The sequence below is a fragment of the Apteryx mantelli genome, chromosome 2, assembly GCF_036417845.1.
Source record: "Apteryx mantelli isolate bAptMan1 chromosome 2, bAptMan1.hap1, whole genome shotgun sequence".
Taxonomy (NCBI): Eukaryota; Metazoa; Chordata; class Aves; order Apterygiformes; family Apterygidae; genus Apteryx; species Apteryx mantelli.
The window spans coordinates 158,588,905-158,615,830 of NC_089979.1; the positions used below are offsets into that span (position 1 = coordinate 158,588,905).

The 26,926-nt window shown below is 38.9% G+C and overlaps 1 protein-coding gene across 1 annotated transcript in view; it reads left to right on the forward strand.

The window, feature by feature from the left end:
• Nucleotides 1–26,926, forward strand: part of DIP2C (disco interacting protein 2 homolog C) — a 331,587-nt gene that overhangs the window by 273,247 nt on the left and 31,414 nt on the right. Inside the window, exons 26-32 of the mRNA XM_067291920.1 lie at nt 136–259; nt 1,355–1,476; nt 4,323–4,434; nt 4,554–4,663; nt 7,453–7,583; nt 18,120–18,288; nt 19,234–19,404. Coding sequence (XP_067148021.1) covers nt 136–259; nt 1,355–1,476; nt 4,323–4,434; nt 4,554–4,663; nt 7,453–7,583; nt 18,120–18,288; nt 19,234–19,404 — 939 coding nt within the window. The remainder of the gene's footprint in view (nt 1–135; nt 260–1,354; nt 1,477–4,322; nt 4,435–4,553; nt 4,664–7,452; nt 7,584–18,119; nt 18,289–19,233; nt 19,405–26,926) is intronic.

A 26,926-nucleotide genomic window follows, 5' to 3' on the forward strand; every position in this document is an offset into this window, starting at 1 on the left:
TTAAGTTGTTTGACATATTGTGGCTTTATAAAACAGCAACACCTCATCCAGAAGTTACATATAAACTGAGGAAGGAAAATAGTGTTTATCACACTGTATTACCTTCTGTGACATTTCTCTTACTTCCCCATGCAGGGAACAATAGCCAACTCACTAACATGTGTCCAGCTACATAAACGAGCTGAGAAGATCGCTGTCATGTTGATGGAAAGGGGGCATTTACAAGACGGAGACCATGTGGCTTTGGTTTACCCACCAGGTAAAGAACAGCCGTTTGGTATCTTGATGCTCCCCAAGGTTTGTGATCTAAGAACCTTTAGACTGGTGCTGCACTGATGGTATTGCCCACCTGTAAACCAAGAAAACGAGTAATAATTGGCAAAATGTGATCTATTTGCCTCATGTACATTGCTTTGAATTTAGTGAAACATATTTAAAGGAATTTCTCTTCGTGTGTGTGTATGTGCCTGGATATTACTTCTTTGGTTTCAGATTAAGATTAACCTGTGCTTTTAAAATATCTTTCTTATAAGCATTCAAATTTAAGCACTAATTTATTCTGTTTTTTTTTTTTTAATTTGCTGGAAATCATTTTATTGAAGGAGCAGTAACCTGCCAGTAATCCGGATCCTTTTCCACTGAAAAAAACAAGGCAGCCCCCATTGTTGCCTTACGATAGCCTGTGTATAGATTCAAGGAACTGTGAAACAGCAGAACTTACGTAATCTTGGTGCTGTTGTCACTTCAGCCTCCTTATATGATCTGAAGTATGCTGTGCACAGTCTGGCACCTACAGTCAATATTTATATGAAATGACAATTTTATGTTAGAAACAGGGATGTGAAATCATGGCTCCATTTTTTATTGACAATTTCAGGTATCTGAGGTTAAAAATGGCATGAGAAAGAAAATATTAAGTGAAACATCTAGATGTTCCTTATACAGGTCATAGGAACCAGCAGAGCGCTACCTCATCCTTTTGCTGGGGGATCACTCTTCTTTTAAACTCTCGCATATAAATTTAAATTTAGGAATATAACTAATCTGTAGAAATCAGTCTTTTTAACAGGTAACTTTGGGATCATACAAGTGGACAGTTCATCTGAGTGATGATATGTGGTTCCAGCTGTGTGTGTCGCCTTTGGTATTTCGTGCTCAGGAGAACAGTGCAATTGAAAGGAATCAGTGAAGCTGAACAAATACTGGCAAGGGGCTGAAAAAGAAGTCTTTTAAAGGGCTTAGTCTCTCATTTAACCTTCGGAGTTTGGTTCTGAATAATATTTATGCTGACATAGGTGTATGTGATTAAAGGGATTGATTTTCAGGGAAGATTTTTGTTTTGTTCTTCATGCAGGAATAGACCTGATTGCGGCATTTTATGGTTGCCTATATGCGGGCTGTGTGCCAATAACAGTTCGACCTCCACATCCCCAGAACATAGCTACAACGTTGCCTACAGTGAAGATGATTGTGGAGGTGAGCAGAGGTCTGGAAGTGCACAAGCAGATTAAATGAGCAGCAGACTAGCATAGTCTTTAGCAACTGTAGCTTAAATGAGTGCTGTAAGTTGAAGATACATATTCGTTCCAAAAACTCAAGACTTTAATTGCAGAGTCAACATTACTTGACAGCAAACAACCTTCCAACTTTTGCTGTCACTTTAGACAGCTGTTGTGCTACTTCTCTCAGGAAATATTTTGGAAATGCTTTCTTGTATTGAGCTATATGACAAGAAAGGTAGGATTCCTCACCTCTCAGTGCTACACTGACCACTGAGAAAAAGCACTGTGGAAAGATTAGCTTGACCGGATGGTGATTTGTGCTCAGCTTTGTACATCTAATTGTTTGTAGTTTGAAGCAATTTCAAAGTTCTGTTGTGAAGATGTTGGTTGGTTTGTTGTTTCATCCAGAGAAGTGTTACTCAGACTTTTTCATTTAATACTTTATTATGTGTTTTGGCTGTATCTAATCATGCTTAGTCTTTGTTGCACATAAATAACTGCATTGAGCATGTTGGTGAGGGAAATAAAATGGTTGCAAAGAGATAGTCGCTTATATCGGATGGTTTCTAATCAATTAAATGGAATTCTGAGTCTCTGAAATAACTTAAGAGAATATTAAGCAAAGGTAATTTTGACACTTTAAGTTAATATTGATAATTTAAAGTTGTAAGAGCTAGGGATAATTAAAATCTGTGGGTTTCTTCATAGCATCAGATGCCATAAAATATCAGTAGAGGAATCATACATTGGTCTGTTATTTTCAAGGTTCTCGTTATTAAATATTTGCTTGCTGACAACTTCAAACTTCAGTATTTAAAAATTATAAAAGTGATATAAAATGTCTTATTTTATTTTTCCTTTGAGGTCTAATAGCCAAACTAGTTTTGGTTGGTTTCATGTCTGAAAAATCCTTGGACAGGCCTAAGCTGCCTTGTAATCATTCTCTTCAATAGACTGACTTTAAATAAAATATCAAAAATTACCAGCCACATTAATGCCAGTTTGACTTAAAAGCCTCTCAGCTCTGATTCACGCAAGGATTTTCTTTCATTTTGGAGAAGAATGACCTTGTAGAAATTAAAATATTGAAGCAGTTCCTTCACTGCCAATGAAATGCTTTAAAGATCCTGGTGTGATGGGGTCAAAGCCTGCTCTGACATACTATATATCAACACAGCACCTTTTGAAGTCAGTAAGAATTGCTTTGAGAAGCAAAATTTGGCCCATATAATTGTGTTTTGATGATGAATTGGTAGTAGTAAAATATAACTGAACATTATCAGGTTTCATTCTGTGTTAGTAAGAGGACTAATTTAGCACAGACCTAACTATAATTTGATTTGACAGAAAACATAAGCAGGAAAACAGGAAATAATTATTGTCCCATCTGGAGCAGTTGCTAACCTGCAGTTCAGCCCCACTCTTTCTCCTTCCCACCTTCCGTGCTGTTTACACCCCACTCGTTATTCTCCTGACCTGGAGACACTGCATTTTTTCTTGAGCCTCCTGGTTTTCCAGATAGCATAATTTCTGTGATGGCTAGCAACCCTTGAAATTCTCTTCATTTTGTGCTTCACTATGGCTGAGATCAAGATTTACATAGATTAAGATTAACTGTTTAAGAATTATTTTGCCTTATCATGACAGTGGCAAGATTGGAGTGAAGGATGCTGCAGTGAACCTTGGTTTCAGCTTTCTTCACTTTTAGCCTGAGATATTTGGAGTGTCCATACAGGGAAATCATGAGGTTATAAGAAGTAAGGAGAACTTGAGTCAGTGCTCACATGCTTCTAATTTCCTCATTTACTGTATAAAGTTGACCTATAAAGTTGACCCCCATGAGGTTACTGTCTACAGAGGCTGATCTCTTCTGCTCAAGTGGTAAAATTTAGTGCACATATGGTTCCTGATCTCCTTAGATTGCTAAACCTTGGGAATTCAGTGTGCAATGAAATGTCTCCACTTCCTTAAAGAAAAAAATATTCTTAGCATTGTTTCTGTGCACAGATTCTCAAACTTTGGAGAAGAGTGGGGCTGCCTTTTCAGTTTTTCCTCTGCACTATCTTCAGTGATTAAATGTTCATATTTATGTTTGTCTGAATGTTTGCTTAAATATATTGAGTTAATTTTTATAATCAGTAGCATATTTTTGTAGTTGCTACTTTATTTATGGGGGTTTTTTTTAATAGATAATCTCGAATGAGAATACCTTCAGCACATACCATCTAAAATTCAGTGCAGATGGTAGTTGCGGTAAATTTGCCATTCCATTTCTCACTGTCCTTTGCAGAATTACTAGTCTAGAGCTACTTATGCCAATATACAAAGAGGAGTTCCCAGTGCTTTATCACAAGCACAGGAATCAGAAATATATGGCTAATATATAAAATTGACTTAAGATAGTAAAATTACTCATATAAGTGTCAAGTTAGATTTTGGTTTATGTTAAAATAGTGTTTATAAACCAAGATATATTACCATCACATAGAAAATGTTCTGGTCACGGTCTAATGTACTGGCATCCTAGGTTGATAAGCGATGTAATGTGTTGGAAAAGTCATATCCTCCATATTAAGGTACTGTTAGTTTCATTGCAATAGTCTGCTCAAAGTGCAGTTTCCATGCAATTTGTAAAAGTCGCATGACTTCATCTGCTCTGTGAGCTTCATTTTTGTGCATCCTTTTACTTCCTGATCGGAAAATGTAAGACTAATAAACCTGCATCCTGTTCTGGCAGAGAATAAATCATGGTTTTGCTCATTTTCATAGGAGAATTAATCAGTATCCCATTGTGTTATTATTTCTTTGTTAAATTCCTAGGTGAGTCGCTCTGCCTGCTTAATGACTACGCAATTAATATGTAAATTGTTACGGTCGCGAGAGGCAGCAGCAGCAGTGGATGTCAGAACGTGGCCTCCAGTACTAGATACAGGTGAGCATTAAGGCAAGGGGGCTGCTGTGTCGTTTTTTGTTGTTGCACTTGTCAAGTTTTCAGAGGTCTGTCTGTCACTGGCGTAAGATAAATACATTTTCTTTCTTTGTTTTCACTAGACGATTTGCCAAAGAAGCGGCCTGCACAGATCTACAAACCTTCTAACCCTGACACGCTTGCTTACCTTGACTTCAGTGTCTCCACAACTGGAATGCTAGCAGGGGTAAAGGTAGGCATTTTATGTTAAAACTGGCATTCCTGCCGTCGCTCCTCGTTGGCAGATTGCTCCTTATTTGTGATTTCTGTTGATTTTGGTAATAGAAATTGAATGGCTTCCTCCCTTGCAGTCATTATTTGGTTCAATTAACATTAAATTAGCTCTTCTGTACTGACTGTTGTACTGTGTGAGTTTACTGCAGTGAGTTTAGTCCCTCTCCTCCTTCTCAAAATAAAAAGTTTCATGCTGATAACCCTGCGTACAGCCCAATAACTTGTCTGCCTAAAGCATTCTTCAACAGAAGCGTCTATTTTTTCCAGGATATGAAGGAAATGAGACTCAGTCATCCCCTTTCTACTTGTTGCAGTGCTGGTCAGCCTACTTGTTCATTGTTTGTTCCTTACTGCAGTTCAGCTGCTGGCCATTAGATTTCAATATTCTCTTCTTCATGTGGTTAAGGGGACCACAGATGTTTCTGGTATATTCACCTGGTATAATACTAGAGGAAACAGGAAAAAATTCATTTATGGATTTGTATGACAAACATTGGCATCTCAAACTCTTTAAATCTCTATTTTGGCATTTTCTCCAACCCTTCAGCCGTAATATTTTGAAGCTGTTTTTTCTAGCTGCTAACATATGTATTACTCCAGTTTTGTTTTCACCAGCCTGCAGGCAGAGGTAAAATCACTTTCTTATTCTTATGTGTTACTTCCTTACTCCTATCTACTATATGTCCAAGGATTATGATTACTTGAGCAGTTTTTGCTGAAGTATCCCACTTGTAGCTTGTACTAAAATTCTCATACTCTCTGGCACTACCCATGTATTTTCAGAAGCTGTCAGCATACTTTGCAAACAAAGAAAGCATCACTATCCCCAGTTTTCAGGTGGAGAATCTGAAGCACAGAATGGTGGAAGTGACCTGCCCGAAGCTGACTAACGGTTAAGTGGCCGAGCTGGCTGATGGTTACATGTCAGATGCTCCTGGAAGATTCATTTCACCTAACTTTAGATAGCTGCAAAGTCTACAAACGTGGATTTGTCACTAGGCTCCTCTATAATCAACAGAGAGAAACAGGGTCTTTTAGGGTGTAATTCACCTGACCTATTTGAAACATCTATTTTGGGACAGGATGGATGTCATATATGCCTTCATTGCCCCTAAAGTGAGCCTGAAATGATTGTTTTAGATGCAGTCATCCATATTTAATCAAATCTGAATCCCACCTTCTCAGACTTGCAGAAATGACTACAAACTATGCAAAGTCAGTATTTGGACAGCTTCAAAGAGAGTCAAAGCCAGGGCAAGGTGAAGAACATTTGCTTAATGGCGGCTAAAGTGAAATCCAGATAAATCTCTTGTGGAACTCTTAATTATCAGGTATCTGGGTCACAGAGCTTCTAGATCACTGATTCAGCAAGTTTATGTAAATATGGATCATCTGCTAGATCACTGTTAGTGATTTAATTATAAAAGTATCATCGGAAACCTTAAGGCATATGATAATGTAATGGTGATAAATTAAAAAATGGATAAACATACTTTTGTGGCTTCTGAAAAGTTGATAAATGTTTGGTTGCCATATTGGAGGAAGTAAACTCCACTTTCTTATGTTTACTCTCAACTTTTTCATTGGCTTGGACCCTGTATGGTGTAAAAACTCAAAGAATAACACTAGTTCTTGTCCTGGAGAGTTCACATTAATCCTGTCTGAAAAACTGGTCTTGTTTCAGTGAGAGTAGAATTAATCACTTCAAACTGCAGATGTTCACAGTATGGACACCTGGTTTGAGCTGGTCTTTGTACAGCACTTGGAACATGTCCAGAGTCGGTTATGGCACTCAGAGTCAATGGAGAAAAAGTCACTTTGGGAGTTTTAATCCCCTGCTTTACTTTAGGATTGGATAAATTGTACCTTCCAGGTGCCTGTTCCCCTCCAGTGACTGTGATGGCATGTAAGGCAACTCGCTCAGTAAGTGGCAGAGATCAGAGGTTAGGTGAGCTAAATCTTGCGCAGGCTGTCTTTCTAACACAAATCTTTCTTGTTATCAACAGAGAAAACAAAGATTAAAAGGTGTAATTCTGTTCCCACTATAGTTAGAACTTCTAAGCCAGGACAGGTGAGTTTGTGGGAAACGTGCTCACAGCTGAGTTCAGGTGCTGTCAGTAACAGAAGTTAAAGTGACTAGAAAAAAATCTGAAGAATTTCTTTTTGGTCAGTTTTTTTGTTTCTTCTTTCTGCTGATTTTGTCTCTGAGACCTTCCATATCAAGATTTAGAAGACCTGTTTCTCATTTAGGAGCTGGCTAGCATAAAGACATTTTATAGCACATTTACTAAGTTTATCAGGGATCTTTATGGCTGAATGGTTGTACTGAAAAAATTATTTATTATATCAAGAAAAGTGTACTTGGAAGTATATTATTGGTGATAACAAAATACTTCAAATCACATTTAGATTCTATAGTCATTCATTCCTTTGTTCTTCTCGCAAATTTAGCTCATTATCATTAGCTTTGCATACAGCTTGGAGCACACATGTGAACCACTTGCAAAATTCTCCCTAACTTTCTTCAAACATTCGCTCTGTCTTCCCTTCCCTTTCATGCTTATTTGGACGACCTCTTGAAGGAAAACCATGTTTTCTTAGGTATAAATTACATGCATGCTTACACAGAGCACAAAGTCAATATTTATTTGTTTTCTTTATCCAGTAACTGATTTAAGAACCTGGCGCAGTTTGGGAATGAGCTGTGGCCTCGTTGATCATTTTAATTACTTTGCTGTTGTCTTTCAGATGTCTCATGCAGCCACTAGTGCCTTTTGTCGTTCTATTAAGCTGCAGTGTGAGCTTTATCCCTCCCGAGAAGTTGCTATCTGTTTGGACCCTTACTGCGGACTCGGGTTTGTCCTCTGGTGCCTCTGCAGGTGAGGTTTCTCTCCAACCTTTTAAAATACGGTGTTATATAAAACAGAACCAGGATGATGCGAGTGATAAAAGGATGGGAAGAGCAGAGAACATCTCTGGGACTAACAGAGGCAATTGAAATTGCCTGAAGCTATACAGAGGATGTGTTTTGTTTGCGCGGGGCATGGCCTCAAGTATTTAAGGCTCGGTTGAGTGCAGAGCAGCAGTGGGGCTGTGTGCTGACCTGCAGCTGCTTGACTGCCTCTCTGCCGGGGCTGCCTCGTTTCTTCTGAGGAAGACGATACGCTACCTTCAGAAAATCCTTTCTTCTTTTTCCTTGTCTAATCTGAAAGCACGAGTGAATATTGGGGACCTCCTTATTGGTGGATGTGATTTTTGGAGAGACATGAAATTGTGTTTTATTAGAGAAAGATGCTTGCATGGCAGTAGCAAAGCTACCAAAAAAAAAATTTAGTGAAATGTGTATCAGTCATTTTTTATTAATAGGAAGCTTAGAAGTTGTAGCAGTTCTGTCAGTCTCTATACTCCAGGGAAGTTACAGTTCAGCACTGAAAGCGGTTGCATTGATTTTTTTTCTGTTCTTTTTTTTTCTTCTTTTTTCTTTCTTTTTTTTAATGTTGCTAAGTTGATACAAAGGGGAAGAGCTAATGGGAACAGTATGCAAGCATATTTTTACTAAGACATATTAGATTTGCAGTACTCCAGAATTTTTGCTCGCTCCATTGGAAGCTCTTTGGTATTAGCAGTATGTTATTTTTAGTTGCTGAAATTAAGATAACCCAGGGCAAAAAAAATTATATAATTCTTGATAAACTTTTTACCAATTTACTAATTCCCCCATTAAAACATTATTTAACAACAATTTCAACAATATGTTCTCGGGAAGTATTGTTTATTTAAAAGCAGTCTATTGGCCTTTTTTACTGCCCTTACTGTTTAAAACATATGTTATTAAATGTGAAATGGCCCCAAAATTAGCAGTGTTACCCTATTCATTCTTGATCAATATTTGTTGCTTTAAACTAATATTATTTCCAATTTTACATAGTGATTAGAGATTACTGTGTTTTGAAAAATCACAATATTTCAATGACTTATGTCTAATACAAAATAAAAATATTGGGGCTACAAAAAACTCAGAAAACATTTCACAAATGTTGAGGGTCCCTCTATTTAAGTTAAGCTTTTAAAATGTTGATACTTTTAAGTCAGCTGAATATATTTCTTATAGTGGAACGTGTTGTGGTGTGTCCTAGTTTTGGCACTGTTCGGCCTTAGTTCTGCTGTGGGCTAAGTTAAATCTATCACGATGCATTCAGCAACTTAACCCCGGGAGAAGACTGTTAAAGCAGGATGGGAGAGTTCAGCTAAGGAGCTTATTTCTATATGGGAAAATGGGGGACCTGGGGCATCCAAGCGATAACTTGTATGCAACATCATTATAGATCAGTAGAATACAGATAAAATGTTGACCTGTCCAGAAACCAAGAATTTTGTGGTGCCCACAACTCTCCTGAATACAGAAACTTGTGTTTGTTCTGGAACCATATTTACAACAAATAAGAAAGTGTTGCTCTTAGGTCCTTCTCAGTCAGCCTTTTGCAAGAGAAGATTGTGTACAACTGGAATAAGGTAGCAAACCTATGGGAGAAAGCAAGCAATCAAGGTCTGTGCTCCTCTGTAGCTTGTAGAAGGAATAGAAAATTTGATATAATTTTCAAAGAAGAGAAAGGAAAAAAAGCAAGTTGAAAGAACCAAGATCAGGACAGGCACACTCTAATCTCGTGAGCCATCATGTCAATCTCTGCTTTGCCACTGATTTCCTGTTCCAGTAAAACCAGAGAAGATGCAGCCTGCTTGAATAGCGACTGTCATTTAGAGAAAGCTGACATCAGAGGAAGCTTCATTAATTTCACTTACAAACTTAACTTCCATTTCATTGCTACTTTAGAGTGAATGTTATTTGATATGTTCTTTAATAGCATAAAATACATTGTGAGGCTACTAGACACTTGCTCTTTGTAACTTAAAACTTTGTAACTTTGCATTTTGCTCTTTGTAGTTTAGAATACCAGAATACTTCCCAACTTTTTACAGCCCAGATTCTACCTCAGAGGGATTTACTGTCAAGTTATGATTGTCTGTCATCACTCCCACTAACTAAATTAATGCTTCTAATGGCATATGGAAATAAAGCTAGATCTTCATTTTTTGATCAGCTATTGGGTTTTGAGGGTTAAATAGGAATTCTTCACTTTAGGAATACAAAAGGAAGAGAATGCAACCTCCTGTACAGAGTGCAGTTAAAATGACAAGTGGGAAAATCTTCCAATAAATTCTTTTTCCACAATGTCCTTTATTAACTAGACTAAAGTGGGCGTAGACTGAACAAGGAAAGAAAAACTAACTTTTTATCCCCGTTATAGGTGCTTAGATGTTGTGCTGGCCTGCTCCACTGCGATGCCCCAGAATGCAGCATTCTGTGAGCTCAAAGCTGCTTAGGGAAGCCTGCTGGAGCATGGAGCCAGCCCCTTGGTAAGTCTGGAACAGATTGCATAGTTTTGCAAAGGTTTTGGGGTTTTTTTTTTTGAATTTATTATTTTATGTCCTAGAGGGTATAAAATAATAAAGAAAAGAAACCTTGCAAAGCAGAGCAATACATGTTTAAAAAGAAAAAAAAAAAGGGGGGATTTACCAAGTTCCCTCTGAACTGGCTGCATGCTCCAGCAGAGTTTCCTTGGAACCTTTGTCACAGAACAGCACATCCTGGGTGTGGCGGCAGAGGCAGCAGCCCAAGGTGGGGTCATACATCCAAAACTTCCAAATTTTAACAGTTTTTTTTTTACTAATGACTCATTAAAAGGACACATTATTTTTCTCTTTTGTCATTTTTCCATTCTGAGAAGGTGATTGTAGTATTCTAACTTGCATTACATTTTAAAATATATTCTGTTTTTTAAAAGAAAAAAAATTGCAAATGTCCTCTAATGTAGACGAATCAATACTAAATCTCATTGTTTGAAACTGCTTCCTGAAATTAAATTGTCCCTCCCTAACTTAATGCTGGTCCCTGTGAGGTAGAACAGAGTATCCTACACTTATGTTAGTGAGGATTTACTTAATTAATAGCTGCTGAGCGAGCAAATACAATAAGAATTTTCCCTCCACTTTAGCCCAACTAAGCTAGTCCATACTGTAGTTCTCCTTTTACTGTTGGAGGATAGAATTCTCCGTGCTGAAATTAAAACTGAGTACATTAATTATTTTAAAGAAACTACTTAATATGTTAGTAATTCTCAGAAACAAAGATTGTAATAGTACAGGCTTGTAAAACTCAAACTGGACTGGAGGAACTGGATTTTTCAGTCTGCGATGGCCACATCAGTAAATATGGTGATTCCTATCAAATTATTCTAGGAAAGCTTTCCAGGTAAGGTGTAATGAGAGCAGCCTTCTTCTCTCCCACTCCTCCTCCCTCTGCCTTGCAGTGCCAAGCTCTTGCAGTGCTGCTGGGTAGCTTCTGCAGTGAGAGACTGTAGGGTTTCGTGTGAAGCAAACAGACAGAAGTGGGGAAGAAGTAAGCAAGGAATTACAGCATTAGTGTGAGAATTGCTATGTAAAAAACTATAGTGTGCTACAAATCATTTAATTACTGCTAGGTTTTCTAGTCTAGCTTGAAGCTATCTGTCAAACATGAACCTTTCACCCAGTTTCTAGCCCATTTATAACAAATTAAAGGCAGGACTACATAAAGAAGCCCAAATTGCCAGCTCAGAAAAGAATGATTCTGACATGGAAAATGAAGGGTATGAACACAGCCATCTCTCTTGTATCTTTTGCATAATTGGGGCAGGAAAAATATAGAGTTGGGGCTGCAGCACACTTTGGAGTGCCGGTTCCAGATGAAGTCTTTAGCCAGGAGCAATTTGCAGAAGAGGTAATTTACAGTTTTTTGCTTGTTACAATAAGTCTGTTACACCTACCTCAAGTCTAGAAGGTTCAAGGGCACCTGAAATCCTGAATCACCTTGATATGTGAATTCTGCAATGTATTAACTGCACTGACTCTGTATACCTGACTGAAGGCCCTAACATGGGTGAATAATTGGGGACACAAAAGGTAGTGCTAAGGCAGGCCTGAATCTGAGCAAGGGCCTATAAATACAAACTGTACTGTGTCTGATGAACTGAGCCAGATTTGATTAGCCTCTTCCTACCTTAGGATGTCCCTAATGCCAGTCCCAGCAGACATGACACACTAATGGCACTATATCATCCAATTAACCCCAGGTTATGAGTTCTAAAGGCAGACTAGCTGGATTTTCCATGCAGATGTTACTTTGGGGAAGTTAGGCAGGGAGCACAGAATGGTCTTAGGGAGTCAGGAAGGGCCTGTGGAACTTCTTTAGTTCAGGGCAAGATGGCACTCTCACTTTTTTTCCTCAATACAAAATGAAAACAATGGTCAAATTTTTCAAACCTGTTTACTCACTTTCAAGTACTTAGATAAAGGGACCTCGTGCTGGAATGATGCTGAGCACCACAAATTCTTTCAAGTGACTCTATATATGATTTCCACTCCTGGTGCTACTGGATCATGTGTTTGTGCTCCAGAGCAGGATTCAGCGGTTAGCAACATGCAAGTGTGCAGACACATATGGAGTAACCTTGCTCCTCCCATACTTGGGTCTTTGAGGGACCACCTGCCTCTCCTTCTGCCCCAGTAGCTGCCACATGGACCTAATCATAGTTCACAACCAAAAGCCTCCATTTTTAAAAGTTGTTGCTAAGTTGTATTTATGTTTGTATTAGCTAGACAATCTAGCTCATTGTCTGCTAATGACAATCAGTACTTTGGGGAAAGTTTTAGGTTTTGTTGTGTATTATTCCCTGATTGATTAGATTTCCCTCCTGGTACCCAGGATGCTGTGCTCTCAATATTCAGCAGTCACTTACATGCTGCCTCTCCTGAGAGGCAGCTTTTCTGGCTAGGATTTGACACATTCTTTTATATGCTGTGCATATAAGACCTTCTCTAAGAGGTTTTTAAGAGGTGCACCATTTTAGGGTTTTGTTAGATCATTTTGTATGTTCTACTTCAGACAAGGGCACAGTGCTCTCTCTGCTTCCCAATGACAAGTTACACGTCTGTTCAGAAGTGCCCAGTCGCAAGCGGGGGCAATGTTAGAAAAGGCTTTGATTTCACAGCTCAGAGTTTGCTGAAATGCTTCTCTGCAACGGGGAAGTTAAAGCCTTTTGAAGAAATGCCAGTAACAAGAATTTCAAGTCACCACATGGCTCTCATTCTGGGCAGCCAGCATTGCCCCAAAAGGCAGTGCGGGAGCTAAAGGAACAAAATACTAGTATTTCAGTGTTTATCCAAAGACTAATGTCTGTACCAGCACCAGAGCATGAGTTAAAACAAAAAGCTTGGTTATGGCTCCACTCTCACTGGCTCCAGTACTGTCATGTGAAAACTGTAAAACTGGACCTATTCTCAGCACCAGAAATCCATCAAGATTTGTGGGTAAGGTCCTTTCTAGGAAAATCTGTGTGCCCTACGCAGTGATCTCTTTTGCTGTTCGTAGGCTAAACTTCTTTTTGAGATACCACCGCCCTACCAGTGCTGACTGCTTGTCTACTAACCATGTGTAGTAGTGCTCTGCCTTCAGTGGACTGTATGCCACATTGGGAATGCTGGTTTTTATCTCTGAACTCTCCAGATAGCATGAGGTCCTTTGCTTGCTCTCCAAAAGCCCCTCTTCTGTGAATGCATGGGTCTCCAGCTGAAGATTTCATTTCAGCCCAAGCCTGAGGAAACCTAGCTTAGACATATGCCCAAACACCTTCTCTGTGACCTGTACTGTCCTTCCTGCAAGCTCTGATCCAGATGAATATGAAGGCTTTTGCTCACACCTGTTGATTCCCTCAGAATACTGAGGCTCTTCACAGGCTTTGAATAGGTCTCCTTTTTATGTGCATGGCAATTTGATTATTTTGGGCCCTACCAAATGCCACCAAAAGCCAAATACGAATACCTGGTGCTCATCACCAAATGTCCAGCACCACCTGTAGAAATGCAGAGAAGAAATGCATAGCACTAAGAAGGCTCAGCATTGCTTACCTGCCTCCTGCACTTAGGTGGAAAAGCAGCTGGTATCAGCTGAGAATGACACCAAGGAGTAAGGACAATAGCAAGTTATTAGCCTGCCAAAATGCAATTCCAATTGAAGTTGCCATTTGTCCACATTTATTACCCTGCTGAAATTTCTGGAACTGTAACAAAGACTCAGACTTTATTGTTAATCTTCCTCAACACAACATGGGGTAAATCTTTGATTCAGTGGATCAGCTAATTGCTAAGATATACTTCCAGGCATCTCTGTATGCTGCCAAAGCAGCATGCCAATCAGTGCAGTTGGAGTTGTGATCTGATGGCACCATGACTCCAAAATTCATCCTGCTACATTTCTGTCCATGTGCAGCCCTATCCCAGTGAAGACAGACAAGGCTTTTCATTTACTGCGAGATTACAAGGCTTTGTCCACCATCACCAGTGAAGTGCTCGGGGCTATTCAAAGCAAGGATTGATTCTGAATACTTTTTTCCCCAAATTGCTTTGCAGTCCCCTAAAGAAAGAGAGCATTTCTGAAGGTTGATCTCCCACCTCAACTACCACTTCATTTCACTCTGCAGCAGCATCCAAACAGTCATTTTGACAAGATGGTGCAGCAATGCTCTATAATCTGTCTTTTTCATCTACACCTGTTTTTGCTTGCTCCTTTTGCCTTTTGTAGAAATGATGGAGACTGATAAACAGCTATTCAGGTCCATCAGATATTCTCTGCAGTTCTGTGCACAGAGTGCACTATGTCTTCTGTTATAAGACTGTTACATCAAGAGACACAGTTACTTTTGGTGGCAACAGATTCTGCAACAGGGGAAGAAAGGTTCTTGCTTCAGTTCATTCCCAGTATTTAAACAACTAGAGTTTGAATTTTGTACAGATTCCAACACCTCAGATGCCGTTTCAATTTCAGAATGGTAATTTTAGCTTCCACGATTTATATTTAAATCCCCAGGATTGACTCTCCACCTGCAGAATTCTTTCCTCTGACAGTCAATGCTTGAAACTACTACTCCCCCAGGGAAAACCTTTCCTTAATGTCCCATCTGTGCTCCCCAAAGCCACAATGTTCACCACAATTTTGTTGCTTCTAGTATGAGAAGAAAAAAGATAATGGCTTAACTGTCTCTTGATGGCTGTCTTGTCTCAAGAAGGAGAGATGAAACAGTCTATTCATTCCATGCCGCTGTTTCAGGATTAACAAAGAAAAGTCTCCAACATCTCTATCCTGCATGGGTCAGTGTTGGAATGCATGATGGGAAAGGTTCCCGGATGTCGGGGACCACATTTAGCTTTATCCATGATCCTCCAAAGCAGCCTTCCACAACTGCAGTCTGTTCAACTGCATGGCCTTCTGCTTGATTGCCAGTATCCACGTTAAGCAGAAAGCCTCTAACATCTCAAACTGATTTGAAACCACCAAGCTGAAAAGCTTTCAACCAGCTATACAAGGGAGCATTTCTCTCCACCAAAACACTGGTGACATACAGCTTCTCTGGGGTTAACATGGAAGGATAAAGTGTGAATTTGCAAGGATATGTGACTACCAGGAATGTTTTGTTGCTTGGAGTGATTCACAAAGCCTGCACAATATTTCTGAGATGGGCTCGGAGACGTGAGTCAAGCTACGACTGACAGCAAGGTGGCCAGGTGTTGCAGAAAACAGCTTAGCTGTGGAACTGGTGTGTCTCTGAGCTCCCCAGACTGCTCTAGCAAATCAGATGATGTATGTGGCTCATTAGACCACAACTAGGGAGGCAAGGCCTGTGCTGGTCATCCTGTCTCCAAGCATGATACCGTCTTTCTGTAGGTTTATGACAAGAACAGCACACGTTTGAGATTCTGCCCCACAGAAAGTTCCCGTCCTAGTAGATATTTTCTGCTGCCCTGAATCTTAGTTCTGAGCTCCCCTGTATTTCTGAGGGATTATAAAACTCAGAAAAGGTTCTAGCAAGATCTTAATTTAGTTCTGTCTAATTAAAGTGATTTTTGTAGCCAGAGCATGTTGTTATCTAGTCTGCTTGTGAGAATGCTTGTTTCAGTCTCAAGAAGAGGCTGTCATTTTGCACCCAAATCCAGGTGCTTTAATGCTGCATGGTTGTTGGTGGGAGACTGAGAGAGAACAAAAATATGTTTCTTACTTGTCCAACATAACTTGATCAAGGAGGGAAGACACTTCACCCCACTCATTAGTGTTACTAAGGGGGAAAGATTTAGTCTGTGGTGTGAATTGGTATTCCCAAATCCCACCATTTTGGACTGTTTCCCGGTAGTGTGTCCTTTGGATGCACTTTTCTGGGCAGGGGTAATGTGTGTTCTTTTGATTTTGTTTTTATTTTTGGGATGTTTTGCCGAGCTGAATAAGTGACACTTTCAGGAGCCTAATGTGGTTCTGAACGATCTAATAATTCTCCCACGTTTGAACCCCTGGCAGCCTGTTTCTTAATGTGCAGATATTTTCCCCCAATAGTGATTGCGGCACCTAGAAGGATTTAAGGAGGGGGAATGGGTTTGATGCTGAATCTCTGTATACCCTATTTATACAGGTTGGAGCCTATCACAGTTTCTTACCCTAGTGATTACAACTTCCCATTTATTTAGAAGTATTATTTATTTGCCAGCCCAATTACACACCTTGGTTGTTTGTGGAGCCCTAGCCTTAAATTTGCAAAGAGCTGAACCCTTTTGGCCTTCCCTGAAAAACTTCATAGAATTGGCTAAGAAAGAAAGAGTCGAGCAATATTTATAGTAAAATCTGTTGCTGCTCCTTAGCTGGGTTTGATCTGTCAGTTGAGCTCAGGGCATACTCTTTCCAGGCTTTGGTAACATTGCCAGCATCTCTTTTCAAACGCTTATGAAGCACTTGCTCGGGGTTCAGTTAGACTTTATTCTGATTCCATAAAAGCAACATAAAAGCATAATGCTTCATTTGACCATCCTGTGCTATTGCTGTTATTTCGACCATGTCTGAGAACACAGCTCTTCATGGCAAGTCACTGCTCATGAATCATCAAGAATGGAGGAAATGTGGACAAGCAGTCAAAGATAAGATTTTGCTGTGTGATAAATGAAATTATTTGAACTGTAGTTCATATTTATTCCATGACATTCTCTGGCTCATACTCCAGCAGAGTCCTAAACTGTTTGGATTATTAACAGGCATTGTGGCTGGATTTGTAGAGCTTTTGTGCCTTTATCATACCATGTAAAGACATCCAGGTCACAGACATTGTTCCAAATCGTACAACTTTTGAAAGTGCCCTAATCTGGAGTCTAGGGGGGCACTCACTCACCAAGGATGGGAGCTGTATGAACAGCTCATCTTCAAGAATTGCAGAGGTGCGTATCTTCCTTTCTTCCTAATGTCAAGTGTTATGGAGATGCTACTATTCCTGAAAATAAAATTTCATTTGGTGTCTTACCTCGGGCATTCGGATTTGAAAGTGTCAGCTTTATTTTACCAAGCTGGCATTTTAATTTTTCAAGTCACAAATGGATTTCTCTCATGTGTGTCATAAATCTCTGGGGCTTTATGGTCCTTTTTCAGAACTTGTATGATTTGGGGGGTTTATGTTATGACTGTTCTGATTTGAAATATCTACAAATCACTGATTCAGATGTGAGGGGAACTGTAAAAGTGGTGGTAAATCTGCCTGTCGGATATGACTGATCAGCATAGGGCCCATAGGAAATAAAAGCATCAATTTGGGAATATTTTTATTCCCTTTGGGAGAATCACTGGTACCATAGCAATTAGTTTTGACATAACTGTTTCCTTCAGGGACCCTAATAACTGTCTTCTCTCAATACTTGTGCTCCCTTGGTATCCAATAAACAAGAGATGTTGGATATTTGATTTTTGAAAGTTCATAAAACCTTCATAGAAAAAATATAAGGCCACATTTATTGTTAAATTGGGGCCAGATTTACTTCCTTGAAAATGATTGCAAACTTCCTGCTTGCCTCAGCAGGAGAGAGTTATTTCCATGTTAAGTAATCAAGTACTCTTTTAATCAAGGTATCTTAAAATGGTAATTGCTCGATCTTAATTATTTGTCAGCAACACATAATTTTTGTTGATATTGTGATACCATTTATTAGCAGAATTAATAACCTAGCTATTTTGTTCTCTTTGGTACAGTTCTAACAGCAAAGCCCACTGGCATTTTGAGTAAATTAGTATTTTAGGACCACGGTCTGCTTACGTTCCTATTGATTCCTCATAGATTCTGACAGTACAACAAAAAGCAGAATTTTCCCCTTAATGTTAAACTATTGCAGCTGTAGAGCACTTGTAAGACTACCGTGGTTCATCCAGTGCTTTGATAACTTTAAATTCTAGCATCCCATAGCCTGCAAACATCTACAGACTCATTTAGCACGTGTTAACAAGTCTTATATCTTTACAGCGTTTATTCAGGACACCAGTCTATTTTGATTCCTCCCTCAGAACTGGAGACCAATCCTGCTCTGTGGCTCCTGGCTGTGAGTCAGTACAAAGTGAGAGACACTTTTTGTTCCTATTCAGTCATGGAGCTTTGTACTAAGGGACTCGGTTCGCAAACAGAGTCGCTGAAGGTGAGTAATTCTGCTGTTGTGCGTAACATGCCGTTTGCCTAGTGTCCAAGCACCTTCTCTGCCCAGAACAACTGTGCTGAATATATGCAGCGAGGGGAAAATCAGCAGCGGGCAAGGGCAGCTTCCACAGAACCGACACTGTGCCTCGCCAAAGGCTGTGTATTAATATCACTCATTCTCTTTCAAATCACAGGGCTTTTAAACATCAAGGAAAGGCTTTTATTTACCTAAGCTTTCTGATCTGTGTTGAAGTCTGTGTTGGTAGGCAGATGTTGGAAAATGGAGGTGTAAAAGTCCAAGATACCCGAGGATTAGTATATTGTATATTGAGTTTTATGAATTTCCTGATTATATGAGGCACCAGTTTGGTTTTGGTCCCTATAGTTAAATAATCACATACTCAGAAGTACTGTATTCCTTTAACTGGATTGTCCTCATTGTGTGTGTGTGTGTGTGTATATCTATATTATTTTACCAAAATTAAAAGCCAGGAAGCAAGTTGCATTTCTGAAATCATCCAGAATTTCCAGTATGCTACTGAGATAAATTAGAGCTCGGGCTACTGACATTTATGATGTCTCCAGCCCTTACCACCCTCACTTAACAATTTCCTAATCAGTTTTTTTCAAGGCTAGTTAATGCTTCCTGTTTACTATTATTCAGTGGAGTTCTGAATTATTATTGGGAGATGGCATTTCTTCCCTTCAGAATTAGCATACCCATTTCGTTCTAAATGCTAGCGTTGAAATGCCAAGCCAGTATGTCTGCTCTTCTCAGATATTAGACTATCACCTGGCCATTTGGCTTTCAGAAAAGGTTGAAATTATACTGGCAGCTTAACCTCTATTCCTCTTTGAGTCATAATTCCTAGACCTAAGTCCTGCTATTCTTTTTTCTTTAAATCTACCCGTTTGTGGCATTTGTTACATTTTAACTTCTTTTTAGGCAAGGGGACTGGACCTTTCACGTGTACGGACATGTGTAGTAGTGGCTGAAGAACGACCCCGAATAGCTCTCACTCAGTCATTTTCAAAATTATTTAAAGACCTTGGTCTCCATCCACGGGCTGTCAGCACATCACTCGGCTGTAGAGTTAACCTGGCTATATGTTTGCAGGTAAGATTTTTCACACCTTAGGCTTGAATGAACAGTTGTTTTAAGAAAACGGTTCTCAGTAAGAAGCATTCATTGTGTTTCATTTGGCTGCTTGGTTTTAGACATAATAAGAAAATGCATGTGGTACTTAATGTTCTTCTTACATATACAGATAGTAAATTGCTGTTATTTTGTCAGTGAACACTTCATCCTGCATGTTGCGTTCATAGCATTTTTTCTGCCCATGAATACAGTAATTCAGAAAAGTGCCTGATAGTGACAGAATACATATTATGTGCTCCGAAAACAGTTAGTATTTAGTCTTGTAATGTAAAGTTCAGTTTCCAAGTGCCTACTTTGGTGTGTTAGAAAATGGATTCTTTCTGTATATAGAATAATTCTGATCCTTATTTAATTAAGTAGGTAGATATTTTGTGTGTGCAATTTATAACTCACACAATGAAAAATTATTTTGCAACATCTATTGCATTCATTCTATTTTGACCCACTAATCGGTAGAAAGTGCCCAGGGAGAATCTGGGATTTAACTTGAATTCTTCAAAAATCTTTGTTAAATCATTGATTTTAAGGACAGATGGAGCACTGTGACTATAGTCTGAATTTCTGAACAGCTTCTAGATTCTCACCCAGTGACAAGTACACTAAGCAAATAGCTTTAGGCTGAACTACAGTATATCATTTAGTCTTTCAGGACTCCAAATGATGAAAATTTACTTGCTTTTTCATAAGGTGTTCTATTTTTAATTAATTTTGCCTTATTTCTAGTTTAAATTTGTCTGACTTTAGATTCAGCCACTTTTTATTTTATTACACTTTTCTAACCTACAGTAAAAATCTAATTTCTATCATGACTCTAATTCACATCTTAGTCTTTGTTAAATAGATGAAGAATCTTAAGATATGCTTTCCTGGACTATATCTCATTTTTATGACTCTTTCCCCATCCCTTTCGGTCCTCCAAATCTGATATCAGAACTGTATATATTATTCCCATCATAATCCAACAGGTGTCCTACTCAGATGTAATATGATTTTCAACTTATTAATCTTTTTATACATACTAGAGTCATCTTAGCATATTGGCCTCCGCATTGGCTTGGAAGTTACATAGCCATGTGATCACCTACCAATTCTCCCACCTCTTCAAAGTCACTGTTTCCCCAGTATAACTTGCATGCGTTCTGTATGGTACGTCCAACATTTCAATTCTGGCAGCTACCCCTGATTTACACTGAGGAATTTTTGATGCATAAACATACATAATTGTTTAAGTATGGAAGCCGGAAATAGCCCTTCTCAGTGAAACTACAAATAAGGCGCTTGCTATTCTTTTCATGATTGTCATTTATGTAAGGATTTTTTATTTCAGGAGAGGGACCATCCAAAAATGTGACAAGTACAGGTGATTATTTTAGTACAGACCAATATATTATGCCTGCCTTAGCCTCTTGCCCTGTTGAACACCACTGAAGAATCATGGCTTTCATCGGACCTTGGCTAAAAGTAACCTTGATGATCAGCAGAAACATGAATTAGAATCAGAAAATGTTATCAGAAAATGAATACAAGAGCCATGCCACATCACCATTTCTTCTTACCTTCCCACTGACTATCAACACAGTATCCCTTCAGCCCAGGACTAATTTAGCTGATGACTTTAATTATTATTATGAAACATATGACAAGGCAAAGCTTGAACAGGGTTGAAAGTCATTCTTTGTCTCAGAGGTAGAGTTCTTTAGTTTGATGTTTTGTAATTACTGCCATAAATATTCTCCAGGAATAAAGTTCAAGAAAATCTCTTGTAATCTCAAAAGCAGAACCTGAATTCTTCAGAGCAAATGTATCTTTAGCCTAATAAATCTTAAGAAATAGTCTTGGGAAAAATTTGTCTTTTTAGAGAAACTTCTGTGAACTCAAGCAGCATCTCCCCCATATTTCTCTCATTGACTTCACCTAAAAAATGCTGATTGAAGAATTGAAATTTCTTCTACTGAAATTTTTTTGGTGGGAATACAGGCCTCTTCATTTCTTTTTCCATATCTGGAGTGCTGTGTAGTTGAAGTCTTTAGAGACTGCCATCTTAGACGGTATGATATAGAAGATATCTGTATAATCCAGTTAGCAAATGGAGGTTGGTGTGCTTCTTGGTCAGGAGTCCGACCAGAGTCACCACTTAGCTGGGAGGAGCACAGCAGGCACTGCGTTAGCTGAACACTTGCAGTGTTAGCTCTCTTGCTTTCCCTAGACTAGAAGAGGAAAACGAAGGAGAACCAGTTGAGCTAGTTTTTTGGTACCAATATTTTTTAATTTGTTCCTGTATGTCTAGCCATTTTGAAGTGTCCACAGGATCTCTTTTACAGAGGAGGGGAAAGAGCATACTTGAGGGCTGACTGCTCTAACTTCTGCAGCAGGATAGGGTCCATCAGCTCCCCTATGGAGCTGGGATGGAGCTGTCTCCATCCTTGCAGCTTTTTCTAGAGAGTAGCTTGAACCCTCTCTGTGTCCTGGGATGTGTTGGAACCGGATAAGAAGGATGCTGTAGAGAACAAGGGCAAGATCTCTCTTGGCTGGGGAAGTTTGCTTGTGTCGCTAATGAAAATCTCCCTTTCTGGCTTTCAGTGGTCTGCAGAGTGTTTATAAGTGGTGGCTGCTTCACTGAGAGGCAAAGTCATTTGTTCAGGACAAACATAAGATCAGGGAATGGCACTAAACAGCCGTAAGCCGGATATAATGCCCAGGAGTTCAAATGAGCCCCACTGGAAGTAACATGCAGGAAAGCCAAATACACTTAGAGAAACTGGAAGTCCCAACTGGTTTGGAGTTTGGCTTGTTTTTTGGTTGAATATGGATATCTGCCTTGTGATTGTGTTAGCTCCTTGTCTGAAGTTTGCTTTTTAGATGGTTGTTTGCACAAGTTTCTTGAACGAGTTCTTGAAACAAACTATGAAATTGGATCACACACAAAGGAATATTACAATGGTATTGACTATGAATTTAAGAATAGCACAAAATGAGGGCCTCAAGTGAGGTAATTTACAACCTGGCTGATAATTTAGCTTAGTGTCAGGCTTCATTTAGTTATACTAAGATTTTGCATCTCAGTCCATAGGACAGACTAACAGCAATACACTAACTAAAGAACAGAGTGGTTGGAATGAAGAAAAGCCATTTCAGAACAGTCTAAATTTGGTAACATTGTCCTTCCAAGTGGAATAGGTTTTGAAGCATCTAAGCCAAGGGTAGTTTTAAAGGAGTTTGAAATATTACTGAGGATGTTACTTATAAGCACCACTGCAAAACATGTAATTTTGATAGAGAATATAAAGATACAGGATTGCATCCTTTAAAGCATCTGGTACTAGACACTGCCAAAGATGGTACTGGATTAGACTGAATGCTCTTTCCAAAAAGTCTGGGAGTTTATGGCTAGTAATATTCCAGCATAGCTTGTGGTCTCTTCTGTTTGCTAGAGTGTTGAACAGAATGAATTTTAATCCTTGGTCAACAATGTTCCTTAAATTAGCATTGTCTCCAATATATTCCAGAAAAGGTTCATGATTTCTAGATTTTGAACACTTCATAAAAATACTTCTAAAGTGTTTGAGTCAATAGCATCTGCCTTTGCATTTGTTCTTCCAAGTAGCATAGTCCAAGAGATCAGCATGTGGTTCCTACAACTCCATCTACCGTAGGAATAGCTGTAATCCAGCTTACTCTACATTCCTTCTAAAACTTGTGTCTACTAATTGTTTTTCTGAACGTACCTCACTGTTCAGCTTTTGCCCCTTGCCAGCAAAACGCCTATCCAGGTTGCCTTCTGTATGGGCAGGCTCTAACTGAGCTTGAATATGATATTCAATATCATCTTCACTTCAATTCCAATTTTTTGGGATAAATTAAAACTCAAGTGCTTCATGGGGAGAGTATACTGATTTTTCCAAAATGCTTTTTCTATTTTCCTCCCTTCCAAATAGAAGAGGGGTGTGTGTGTGTGTACATACAAATATATATACATGTGTATGTATGTGTGTAAAAACTTTGTAGCAGAATTTGACCTTTTATTAAAGTTTACTTTGAAAAGGAAATCATTATGATAATCCCTTTGGTACAGAAGAGCTTTAGCCTTCCAAATGAATCATAATTTCAGGATTAGGATCACTGACAGACTAATGCATTATCATTTGTATTCATTTCCTCTCAAATGTAGAGCAAATTTACTATATTTCTTCTGATGCAGTCACTTTGGACTAGATTTTTAGAGGTATGCTTCTGAAAATAAATAATTGTCTTCATCTTTAGGCACTTAAATACCATTACTGCTGACCTCTTATGCCTGTATAGTCACAGTTAATTGTCCAGGGATTTCTGAGATGAAATGATTGCATCCAGCATATTTTAATTCTCATTAACTAACATCTCAGCATTCTCAAGAGAGAGAGAAAAATAGACATGAAAAGTAGCCCTTTTCTTACAAAGGCGCAGATGGTTCTCTAGGATTTAAGCTAATTTCCATTTAAATACTTGAAATAAATATTTTCATTTTTATTTAACCTGCTACTTAATTTCAGTTGAGGAAAAACTTCCATGAATTGTTCATTTTCCTTAGTTAACCCTGAAAATGTACTAGCAAATCTGCCTAAGCTGGGGCAGGAGAGCGGGATTCATCTTGCTTTGCTTAACCTCAGTGACCTTAAGTCAGTTAAAAGTGACATAAGCAAGTTATCCAGTATCCATCTACAGTCAGTGGAAGGGAGTAATACTTCCAAAGAGAGCTTCATTTGGCCTGTTTCAGGTGCCCGTCTTGGGAGGGGTGGATCACTATCTGGAGATACTTCCTACCTTATACTACACTCCAGCTTCTTTGATGGCTGCGGTTGTATGAAATGAATCCCACCCTACTGTCTAGCAAAGGGAACTTCATTAGTAAATTTAAGGGTAAAGCTAATGCTTCTTTTTACTTGGTGATACATCACACATTTTGAGGATCTTCCATATCCAAAGTAATAAGGGGAACTGCCGTTAAGGGATTGCTCTGAGAAGAGTGCAACAGGAGACTGTGCACTTTGTCACAACTCTAGAGTATGATTCACATTTACCCATGTAGCACAGCTCTGGGTGAGTTCCTTCAGATTCTGCATTTATTGCCTTTATTATGAGTCATGCTATGAAGTTCTTCTCACAGCTTCAGCTGCTGTGCTTAGGTACATGAAATTGTTAGGTGTCCATCAAAAAGTCCATTTTTGAACATCTATCAATAGACTCAGAAGTATGAATATTAAGGCCACAACCTTAGATAGAAAAAAAATATTTTTTTTAATTCTTAGGACTTCTGATTGCCTAGTTCATGGTTTTTAACTTTGAGGAGAGGAATAAGGGAGAGCTTGCAGGTAGACCTTTGGCTTCAGTGGAAATTAGGTAAGAGCTGAGTGCTGACAAGTGATCATCCATAATTCTAACTTGTTAGGGTGGTCCTTGGCGTGGTTTTGACCTGCAGTGTTCTCCCAGACAGTGTATGCCTGCATGTTGCAGAGTTTGCCTGGGCCAGGAATGATTCCCCATTGGCAGCCTGTGCGCGGGGAAGAGATTAGTCCAATAGATGTGACCTATGCTGAGCTAGTTTTCGGCCAGAAAATGGTCTTTGTCCCGTTTTATTTCTTTGTACACTATCTAGCATACAAGGAAATACTTGCTAAGTATCAGAAACAACAAAAGTGATGTAGTTGTTTGTCTGCTGCCAGCATTGTAATGTCTCTGCCTTGCAAAGTCAGTTTGCACAGGCAAGTTGAACTGGTCACTCAGGTCTCGGTACAGACTCTGCCTCTTTTGAAACAGTGGGTTTCACAGTGCTCTAAGCCACAGCTGGCCCCAGAAGGAGGGTGCTGAGGCTTCAGCTGCTCTTTCTTGAGGTCTTAGTTACAAGCCATATGTGGCTCTGGTCCTCTCAGAGTCCTCTCCGGACCTGCAGTATACTCACCAGTGATGCGTTAGGTAACTGCTGAATTTTAGCAATTCTCATGCTTTGTTGCAGTCACACTGCACTGTTCAACCTGGATTATTAATAATATTTCTATGTTTAGGCAGCATGTAATGAGCAGACTCATCCTGTTTTTTAAATGCTTCATCTTCCCCCGTGCCTAAAATATACCTATTTATAGATGCTGCTGTGGCAGCTTCCTGTAGGCTTTAACTTTGTTGGCATTCATATGTTTTATGAAAGGGGTGTACAACTGCAGTGCTCTCTGAGAGGTTTATTTTCACAACCCCACAGTCCCCTCTGGGTTAGATATTCCCCATGACAGTAGCAGCTTAGTGAGAAAGAGAACTAGTCACCACTGTATTTTGTCTCTACACTGCATTATCGAATACGGTGGAGAACTGATGGGGTTTTATTGGCTTTTAATTTTACTGGTTTGTATACTTATTACACTGTTTATCATGGCAAATAGACTAAGAATGAAGAATTATTGAACTATGAAGTTACTCCATTTAGTTATGGTCTTACAGTAATTAGATTGCGTGAGAAGCCTTGATTTTATTTCACCCTAGGAGCAGGTTAATCTGTATGAAAAAAAGGTGTAAGTATCTTTTTCTTTCTCCATTGTCTACTAATTTTTTTTCCCAAAAGAAAGCTTACTGATGGTTTCCAGAGGACATCGCTTACAAACCTGTTTTATTAGCAAAATGCAGACCTGGAAGCCCTGTTTCAATGGATGTGCATTAAAGTAGCAGGGCCATAATATTTACTGACTTCTTCACAAGAAAAACAGTATACTAGACACATGTTTTCCACTAACAACATTTTCTGTAGTGTCCTAAAACCATTTAAATCTGTTTGTCCAAGGTTAGCAGTCTATAGCTGTCTCTTCTGTTGCTCTACTAAAATGTTGACACCTCATTTTTTACTTTTTTTAACCTTTAATGGTATAATGGTTAATTTGTAAGATTCCTGTATTTGACATTGTTTTTCTTTTTATTTTACTCCCTGCTTTTTGCATTCTCCTCTTTTTTTCTCCCACCCTTCATTCCCATTTTTTATTATTATTTTTGTCTTGTGTTACCTTCTTTCCTTCTCTCCCTCATCCCTGCTATTTCTGCTGCTATAGCCTCACAGGCTGGGGAAGCTGGCCGAGCAGGTAGGGGATTTTCATGTTCCCTCAATACCCACCTATCAGCTTCCAACAGTGGGACAGACTAGAAATTGAGTCTGGAGATTTGGGGATTTTCAGATCCTTCTATGAAATTGCAAACAAGTTTAATATAGCTTTATCTGGATGCAGGTTTCATCAAATGTTAGCTGTCTGTTGTAACTGTTTCATTCACACTGAAAATAACAAATGCCATCGTGATTGTCTTTGATTTTCAAACTTGACTGTGTCCATTATTTTATAAATCAATTCAGGTTTAGTTCTATTTTTTAAAAGATAACCAATTTTTTTCTTTTTTTTTTAACATTGCACATATTTGAAATAAGTTCTCCACTCAGCACTAGTCTGTTACACTGCTGAGTTTATTAGTAGAC